This window comes from Penaeus vannamei, chromosome 25 (genome assembly GCF_042767895.1).
Source record: "Penaeus vannamei isolate JL-2024 chromosome 25, ASM4276789v1, whole genome shotgun sequence".
Lineage (NCBI taxonomy): Eukaryota > Metazoa > Arthropoda > Malacostraca > Decapoda > Penaeidae > Penaeus > Penaeus vannamei.
In genome coordinates this window covers 30,373,096-30,383,095 of record NC_091573.1, presented here as the reverse complement: position 1 = coordinate 30,383,095, position 10,000 = coordinate 30,373,096, and the positions used below count along the sequence as shown (strand labels likewise).

Genomic DNA, 10,000 nt, shown 5'->3' with positions numbered 1-10,000 from the left:
AAGTCATTCTTATGATAAGGTGCACTGTTGTTACTGTTTGCCCATCGAGAAAACTTTTTTTCTTTTTTTCTTTCTATCTTTTTCTTTTTTCTTTCCATCTTTCTTTCTTTCCTTCTTTCTTTTTTCTTTCTATCTTTCTTTCTTTCTGTCTTCTTTCTTTTTTCTTTTTCTTTCTTTTTTTCTTTCTTTCTTCCTTTCTTGCTTTCGAGGTTTTTGTGATATTATAGAAAGGCGCATGGTGATAGCCTGTTAATAACGCATTTTTTTTTTATATAATCTTATTGACCGTCTTTTGTCTGTTCGCTAACGTGGATTTACGCATGTGCATTACGGTGGCTTCGGTGATAGAAGTGGGGACGAGAGCAAAGTAGATTATCCGTTTATTTTTGTTTGTTTTATTCTTAGTTTTCTCTATTTTCGTTCAGTATTTCATTTTATCTAGTTATTCTTTCATTTATTTTTTTCATTTTTTATCACCGTTGACTTCGGTGATAGAAGTGGGGACGAGAGCAAAGTAGATTATCCGTTTATTTTTGTTTGTTTTATTCTTAGTTTTCTCTATTTTCGTTCAGTATTTCATTTTATCTAGTTATTCTTTCATTTATTTTTTTCATTTTTTATCATCGGTGGCTTCGGTGATAGAAGTGGGGACGAGAGCAAAGTAGATTATCCGTTTATTTTTGTTTGTTTTATTCTTAGTTTTCTCTGTTTTCGTTCAATATTTCATTTTATCTAGTTTTTTTTTTCATTTTTTATCACCGGTGGCTTCGGTGATAGAAGTGGGGACGAGAGCAAAGTAGATTATCCGTTTATTTCTGTTTGTTTTATTCTTAGTTTTCTCTATTTTCGTTCAATATTTCATTTTATCTAGGTATTCTTTCATTTATTTATTTATTTATTTATTTTTTTTCATTTTTTATCACCGTTGGCTTCGGTGATAGAAGTGGGGACGAGAGCAAAGTAGATTATCCGTTTATTTTTGTTTGTTTTATTCTTAGTTTTCTCTATTTTCGTTCAATATTTCATTTTATCTAGTTATTCATTAATTTATTTTTATTTTTTTCATTTTTTATCACCGGTGGCTTCGGTGATAGAAGTGGGGACGAGAGCAAAGTAGATTATCCGTTTATTTCTGTTTGTTTTATTCTTAGTTTTCTCTATTTTCGTTCAATATTTTATTTTATCTAGTTATTCTTTCATTTATTTTTTTCATTTTTTATCACTGTTGGCTTCGGTGATAGAAGTGGGGACGAGAGCAAAGTAGATTATCCGTTTATTTTTGTTTGTTTTAATCTTAGTTTTCTCTATTTTCGTTCAATATTTCATTTTATCTAGTTTTTTTTTTTTTTTCATTTTTTATCACCGTTGGCTTCGGTGATAGAAGTGGGGACGAGAGCAAAGTAGATTATCCGTTTATTTCTGTTTGTTTTATTCTTAGTTTTCTCTATTTTCGTTCAATATTTCATTTTATCTAGGTATTCTTTCATTTATTTATTTATTTATTTTTTTTTTTTCATTTTTTATCACCGTTGGCTTCGGTGATAGAAGTGGGGACGAGAGCAAAGTAGATTATCCGTTTATTTTTGTTTGTTTTATTCTTAGTTTTCTCTGTTTTCGTTCAATATTTCATTTTATCTAGTTTTTTTTTTCATTTTTTATCACCGGTGGCTTCGGTGATAGAAGTGGGGACGAGAGCAAAGTAGATTATCCGTTTATTTTTGTTTGTTTTATTCTTAGTTTTCTCTGTTTTCGTTCAATATTTCATTTTATCTAGTTTTTTTTTTCATTTTTTATCACCGGTGGCTTCGGTGATAGAAGTGGGGACGAGAGCAAAGTAGATTATCCGTTTATTTTTGTTTGTTTTATTCTTAGTTTTCTCTATTTTCGTTCAGTATTTCATTTTATCTAGGTATTCTTTCATTTATTTATTTATTTTTTTTTTTTCATTTTTTATCACCGTTGGCTTCGGTGATAGAAGTGGGGACGAGAGCAAAGTAGATTATCCGTTTATTTCTGTTTGTTTTATTCTTAGTTTTCTCTATTTTCGTTCAATATTTCATTTTATCTAGTTATTCTTTCATTTATTTATTTATTTTTTTTTTTTCATTTTTTATCACCGTTGGCTTCGGTGATAGAAGTGGGGACGAGAGCAAAGTAGATTATCCGTTTATTTTTGTTTGTTTTATTCTTAGTTTTCTCTATTTTCGTTCAATATTTCATTTTATCTAGTTATTCATTAATTTATTTTTATTTTTTTCATTTTTTATCACCGGTGGCTTCGGTGATAGAAGTGGGGACGAGAGCAAAGTAGATTATCCGTTTATTTCTGTTTGTTTTATTCTTAGTTTTCTCTATTTTCGTTTAGTATTTCATTTTATGTAATTTTTTTTTTTTTTTTTTTTTTTTTTTTTTTTATCACCGTTGGCTTCGGTGATAGAAGTGGGGACGAGAGCAAAGTAGATTATCCGTTTATTTTTGTTTGTTTTAATCTTAGTTTTCTCTATTTTCGTTTAGTATTTCATTTTATCTAATTTTTTTTTTTTTTTTTTTTTTTTTTTTTATCACCGTTGGCTTCGGTGATAGAAGTGGGGACGAGAGCAAAGTAGATTATCCGTTTATTTTTGTTTGTTTTAATCTTAGTTTTCTCTATTTTCGTTCAATATTTCATTTTATCTAGTTATTCATTCATTTGTTTATTTTTTTTTCATTTTTTATCACCGTTGGCTTCGGTGATAGAAGTGGGGACGAGAGCAAAGTAGATTATCCGTTTATTTTTGTTTGTTTTATTCTTAGTTTTCTCTATTTTCGTTCAATATTTTATCTAGTTATTCATTCATTTATTTATTTTTATTTATTTATTTTTATTATGACGAAGGTGCACTTGACAAGTTGGTATGAATAGACCTTTGACAGGTTGATGGGTCGGCGATGACGATTGTAAATAGTTGCTGACGATAGTTAAACAGCGATTCTGTTTGCAATGTTGCATTCAGTCAATATGTAGTGACCTCGAAAGTGCATGTTCGCCGTTAGCTGCATTTTTAAATATTTATTTTTTGTGTTTATATAGTTTTTATTTTTATTTGTGTATTTGTTTATTTGTTGTTATTATTTTTACTGGGCTCATATATTTTTATATTTTTATTTTTTTATCATATTCGTTAATAATCTGTTTTTCAGTGTTTCTCAACATGATTCAATTGTCTGCGAGTGCTAGCCGTTGTCCTTTCGCTATGGAATAACGTTAATCCCACTGGCCTGGGCTGATGGCAGAAGACCGGCGGCACTCGCGAACTGCCTTGAACGGGTTGCCTCTGGGGCGGAGGGCTCGGGAAGGACGCTCTTCTGCCCGCTGCCACGTTAACGCTTCTCCTCCCTCTTCTCTCTTTCTCTTTCTCTGAATTCGCTCTCTCTTTCTTTCTCTTTCTCTCTTTTCTCTTTCTCTCTCTTTCTTTCTTTCTTTCTTTCTCTCTCTCTCTTTCTTTCTTTCTTTCTTTCTTTCTTACTTTCTTTCTTTCTTTCTTTCTTTCTTTCTTTCTTTCTTTCTTTCTTTCTTTCTCTCTCTCTTTCTCTCTCTCTCTCTCTCTTTCTCTCTCTCTCTCTCTCTCTCTCTCTCTCTCTCTCTCTCTCTCTCTCTCTCTCTCTCTCTCTCTCACTCCCTTCTTCTCCTCTCTCCCTCTCCCCTTCTTTCTCTATTTGTCCATTTTCATACATGGGCTTCCTGATTGATTTAGGAAAAAATACATGTGATGAATTGACTGTATCGCCATGTGTTGTTATTAGCGATAGAGGAAGATACATAATGATGATAAAGGTAGTGATAGTGATGGTCATAATGATAGTGATAGTGATGGTCATAATGATAGTGATAGTGATGGTCATAATGATAGTGATAGTGATGGTCATAATGGTAGTGATACTCACGTTGATCATGATTGTAATAATGATGGTGATGAAGACGAGGATGAGAATAAGCATTGGCGTCGGAACACAGAATCTGCCGTGCCAGAGCCTCAGGAAATGCAAAACGCTCGGAGTGAAGCATTGGGGGCGGGAGGCGTAGAATAAAGGATCTGTCTTGCGTGGCCGTGTTGGGAGGATGGCCGGCTCTTACGGTCCTGTCGGTTTGGACGCTTGTTTGATTGTTAAGGAATGATTACAGGGATATGAACACTGGTGCACACTGTGAGAGGGAGGGAGGGAGAGAGGGAGAGATTGAGAATGATGTGTGTGTGTCTGTCTGTGTGTGAGTGCGTGCGTGCGTGAGTGCATGCGTGTGTGACATTCCTTCTCAACTTCTCAACATTCCGTCAGGAAGTTGTAATAAAATGTCCTCGCACGCACGCACGCGCGCGCGCGCGCATACACACACACACACACACACACACACACACACACACACACACACACACACACACACACACACACACACACACACACACGCCGCGAAACGAACCCGCATTAACGTTGGTCTTTCGAGGGTTGAGAGAGGCTTTGTTAAGGCTGCCACGAAGAAGGGGCGTATCAGGCGCATTGCTGAATGGGTATCGGGCATTTGGTGCGCCTCATGAGCTGGGCGACTGACGACAACTTTTTTTTTCTAGGGGAGAGGTTGGGAGAGAGAGGGAGGGAGGGGGAAAGAGAGGGAGAGGGAGAGGGAAAGAGAGGGAGTGGGAAAGAGAGGGAGTGGGAAGGAGAGAGAAGGGGGGGTAGGGAGAGAGAAAGAAAAAGAAAAAGAGAGATGGGGGGAGAGAGGGAGAGGGAAAGGGATGGCGATGGAGGGAGAGAGGCAGGCAGGCAGGCAGGCAGGCAGGCAGGCAGGCAGGCAGGCAGGCAGGCAGGCAGGCAGGCAAACACAGACACAGACAGGCAGACAAACACAGACAGACAGACAGATTAATGGCAACCAGATACAGACAGACAGACAGACCGAGAGGCCTTCTTCCCGCGTACAGTAATGCCGGTAGAGCGGCCGCCACCCCAGGAAACAGTCGGACGCTCACTCTCTTAACCCTGGGTCACTCACACGAGCCCTTTTCCGGCGCAACTGTCCCAGGATTCGCCGCGATCCGTCTGGCGTGAGGCTGGCTCGGGCGGGTTGGGTGCAGTCGCGGCTGGGGGATTTCGAGGTCCGCCGGAGAGCCTTTCATTTTTTTTGCTTTTATTCAGTCATAGGGAGAGTTGGGCTTCGTGTGAGTGAATTGGAATCGGAGTTTATATCAGAAGTTTTTTTTCCCATTTTTCCAGTCGTACAAAAAGAGTTGATGGAAGTTGATGGCGCATGATTTCCCCCCCCCCCCAGTCTATGAGGTAGACTTTTAGATAAACAAATTGAGCGAAGTTGATAGAGCAAGATTTCGAAGCGACGGGAAAGCGAACAGCGCACGGAAAAGCAAGAAATACGGGACCGAACCCAACGGCCAGCTTTGTTCCCGCTTTCGCTCTGCCTCCTAGGTCCGGTTAAGCGTCTTTCGCTCGTCGTTAAGTGTTGAATTTTTATATCTGCCTGTAGAATATATGCGGGGAAAGATTGCCACACAAGTATACGTCTTGTTATTTTCTCTTTACTGATTAAATCGGTCCATAGATTTTTTTTAGAAAGTCTCGTTTCTCTGGAAGTAACAGGTGGGCGCGTGGGACGGAGGATGGGCGTGGCGAAGCGGTGGCGTGGGATCTAAGGGTCGGGAATGAGGGAATAAAACTGTGCTTGGGCGATGCGCGCTTTCGTGCCTTCGGAAGTGTCACTCGCAGCTGGCACGGTCGGCCCAGCCGGCGATAAAGCCTGGGCGATACAGGTTTCGTGGGAGAGAGGGCGAGGGCGGCGGATCCACCTGGGAACATTGCCACCCCATGTCCCCGAGGCGCGAGCGAGCGTACTTGTCCATGCGTCGTGGTTTTCCGTGTGATTTTAAGCATTGGCGGTTGAACCGTTCCGCTTTCGAAGGCAGGGGCAGAGGGGAGTCATGTGATACGGGAACGTTACGGACCGAAGACCCAGTGTTACGTTCGAGTGAAGTCCTCATCGTCACGAAGCACATGTCGAACGCTATTCCTCGCAGCTACGTTCACGAGGAATAACGTTCGAGACGCGCTCCGTGACGGTGGGAACTCCATTCGAACGTGACGCAGCGTCTTCGGCACGTAACGTCAGTCGATTCGGCATTCGCATTGGAAGCCTAAAACTTCCACTTTTTTGCACAGTCACGCGCAGGTTTTCATCGAGACGCTGCCTTTTTTGCACGGCGCTGGTCTCGAAATGCACAGAATAGTCGTGGGACAAGACGACACCGAGAACTCCCCAGGACCAGTCGCGCTTCCTCATACTCGCTCTTTGCCCTACCTGGCGGCTCCTTAATGACCCTCGGACTTACCTGCGCGGAGCCTGGCGTGTCGAAAAGCACCAGATATTAAGATGTCTCTCTCTCACTGCCCTTTTTTTCCTGTTGAGTCGCATGTATGCCCTTTTCATTTGATCTTATTTGCGATCTGAATTTATCTCTAGTTGCTTTATATGTTTCTTTTTTGCTTCTAAACTTTGTACGGCTTATCATATAGTTTTTCTTTTTTAAGTTTCCCATCTACTGAAATTGAACTACGTTAAACTCACGTCTCCTTCTCCTCCTCCTCCTTCGCTAATGCTCGTCACTCTCCTCTATCTCCTCTTCCGTCTTTCTCATTCTTCTTTTCGCCTTTCTTTCCCTTCTCTCTCGTCCATATTTACCTCCTTCTCTCCTCTCCATTCTACTCATTCTCTTCCCCTACCTTTCTCCTCTCCCTTCTCTTCCTTTTCTTCCCCCATCTTCCTTCTCTCCTTTCTGTTCCTTCTCTTCCCCTACCTTTCTCCTCTCCCTTCTCTTCCTTCTCTGCCATCTCTTCCATCCTCCCCCCCCTCTCTGTTCCTTCTCTTCCCCCACCTTTCTCCTCTCCCTGCTGTTCCTTCTCTTCCCCCATCTTTCTCCTCTCCCTGCTGTTCCTTCTCTTCCTCCATCTTTCTCTTCCCAGTCACTCGACCCGAGCTGTCAATCCCGCACGTTTTGGCCATTCTTCACATGGGAGCTTTCTTTCTTTCTCTCTTTCGAGCGTGACCTACTGTGGCGGTGACGCAAGCTGCTAGCGTGACGATCGCGTTGCCCTCTGACCTTGCCTCCGCCGTGCCCCTTGCCCTACGTGCCCTCCCCCCACCCTCCCGCCGTGCCCCTTCCCTCCGTGCCCTCCCCCCCCTCCCGCCGTGTCCCCTTCGCTCCTTGCCCCCCCCCCTCCCCGCCCTCGCAAATCCTCCTTGTGGATGACGTCCTTTTAAACTTTCCTTTTTAGCAAGGCATTTTGGTTGCATCACCTTTAAAGAGATTGAGCTTGTGAATGCAGCTTAATCGGGTCGACGAGGGCAGCATGGCACGGGCGAGCCAGTGACGTTTGCATGAGGGTCGTTTTCTGCGCGGGGGAATGGGTGTTTGCTGTTGATCTTATCTTATCTGGGACAGGAGGGAGATAGCAGGTTGATATTGCGTTGGGCGAGCTCTTAGGCTGCCGTGGCTTAGTTTTTTTTAATGCACTGATTTGTATGTTTGTTTGTTGGCCTCATTTTTAAACTTATTTTAAACTTTATTCCGTTCTGCCTTATTAAGGAGAATGCATGGTGGATGCGAATTGTACTTTGAACGCATCGTGGTTGCAAGATCGGAAAAAAATGTGTATTTAGACAGATTAAGTTTTCCGATATTTAGATTCAGTTGCCGACCCGCCATGCCCTCCTCGCCCGATCTCCGCCGCGACCCTGGCACGAGCGCCGGGCAGACGCGTCCCCGGCGGTGGCGGCGGCGGTGGCGGCGGCCGAGGAATGTGCCACCGCGATAAAACTAATTGACAGATGGTGGGCGAACGAGTGCCAGGGCCCGGCACTCTCGGGCTGACGACAGAGCGATGCCGAGATGAAGCAGATGCTGTCTGCCTCTCTTTTTCGAAGGGTAGACGATGCTCGGCCGGCACGAGTGATGTTTATAAAAGTCGATAACTTATCTTTTTACCCTTTATGATGCTCACCCCGTACGAGGGATGTTGATAAAGGATAATCTTGTCCTTTTTTTGTACCCCGTACAATGCTTACCCATCACGAGAGATATTGACAAAGAAGACGAAAATAGTTTTTGTTTGTTTGTTTCTTACGCTGTCTCCCCCTTTCCTTCCTTCGTTCCTTGTTAACTAACCGTGGCCTCCTCCCTCTCCTCCTCCAGGCGACCCGTGCACCATCTCGTCACAGCAGGAGCTCGACGAGGCGCTCAGACTCTACGAACTCAACAAGGACTCCGAGCTCGCCATCCATGGTAAGTGACGTGGCCGGGTCTTTGCGCATGCGGGGTCATGTGTTCCGGCAAGACGGTGTGGTTGTGTTAATAAACTGCGTGGGTATTTCTTGACATCTTAGGTGGAGGGAGAACATGTGGTGGTTGTTTTGGGAATTTTAATGTTTTGTTTTGATGAGGGGTTAAGGTTTGGTTGTTGGGTTTGTTGGTTGAAAAAAATGAATTCACGGTTGTAGTCTTGCATTTTCGCCAAATGAGTCTTTTTAGTTAATTCGTCTCTCATTGATTATATTAAGATGCGTTATTTCATTATAGAAGTACTAAGAAGGACTGAAGAGAAACGTACATGGTGTTTCGTCCAGATCACAAGAATCAAGAGGATTTACATTAGTTATTCCTCCATGCTCTTCGTTTTCTGTGATGGAATTCCCGGGTAGACTTATATATTCATGGCGTCAGGGGCGGTGCTGCGAAGGGCGTTGTCAATCCTCTTCTGAAAAGCGAAATACCCTTTCTGAGAATCAAATAACTGGATGATGGAATAGCTGGTGAATTGATTAAGGAGAATTGCATCAACCCAAAAGCTGCTACGGAGGAGGAAGCGATGACGAGGAAGAGGAAGGGTAAGAGTTGGAAAATTGAACGAAGGGAAGGGGGTATTGGTGGAAGCGGATGGGGTTAGTTGCCCGGGAGGGGGGGGGAGGCGTCTCCCAAATTCTGCGAAATCATTAGATGTTTTTCTTTTTCTTATTTTTTACATAGTGTGGTGTGATCGTTATATCTTATCGTTTTATCGACGGTGTTGTTGGTACGAAAAGAATTTTGACTGGTTACATCAACTTGATTTTTAATGTATTTTTTCATGCATTGTCCGTCATCACTACTGTCGTGAACATGGTAGATTTTTTAGACGTGTGTGTGTGTGTGTGTGTGTGTGTGTGTGTGTGTGTGTGTGTGTGTGTGTGTGTGTGTGTGTGTGTGTGTGTGTGTGTGAGTGTGTGAGTGTGTGTGTGAGTGAGTGAGTCTGTCACTGTCTCTGTCTCTGTCTGCGTCTGCGAGCCTATCACGTATATATATACATATACTTGAATACATATATATACACACATGTTCCAGTGGTGTGTGTGTGTGTGTGTGTGTGTGTGTGTGTGTGTGTGTGTGTGTGTGTGTGTGTGTGTGTGTGTGTGTCTGTCTGTGTGTGTGTAATATATATATATATATATATATATATATATATATAGAGAGAGAGAGAGAGAGAGAGAGAGAGAGAGAGAGAGAGAGAGAGGGGGGGGGGATATTCATATAACATAGTATACCCTGGAATAGTCCGCTCAGGGTAAGAAAGAAAACGTTATAAGAGAAAACGGAGAAGAGAGATCGGGTCCTGGAGAAATAAAACCCAGTGCACGCAGATATAACGTCGCATTTGTGTGAATTGGAACCGCCTGTGATGTCGGGGTTGTGATGTGGAATGGATGAAAGAAAAATGATGAAGGGGGAGAGAGGGCGAGGCAGAAAACGATACAGAGTGCTTATGATGACAGAGAGATGTGTTTAAAGGTCTCGACTCTTGGCTTTCCGTATTTGACTTGGGATCCGAGGAAAGGAAATGAAGAAAAGTATTGTCGTTTTTACTTTGTTCTGTTGGCTGGCGAGGTTGTTGAGGGAGTGGGAAACAAATAAATAAATAAAGAGAGCAG

At 42.5% G+C, this 10,000-nt stretch overlaps 1 protein-coding gene across 1 annotated transcript in view; it reads left to right on the top strand.

Annotated features, from left to right (window-relative positions):
- The window catches only part of LOC113830012 (protein kinase C iota type), a 56,379-nt gene that overhangs the window by 22,009 nt on the left and 24,370 nt on the right, over window positions 1-10,000 (top strand). Inside the window, exon 3 of the mRNA XM_027383186.2 lies at window positions 8,232-8,321. Within this exon, the coding sequence (XP_027238987.1) occupies window positions 8,232-8,321 (90 nt within the window). The remainder of the gene's footprint in view (window positions 1-8,231; window positions 8,322-10,000) is intronic.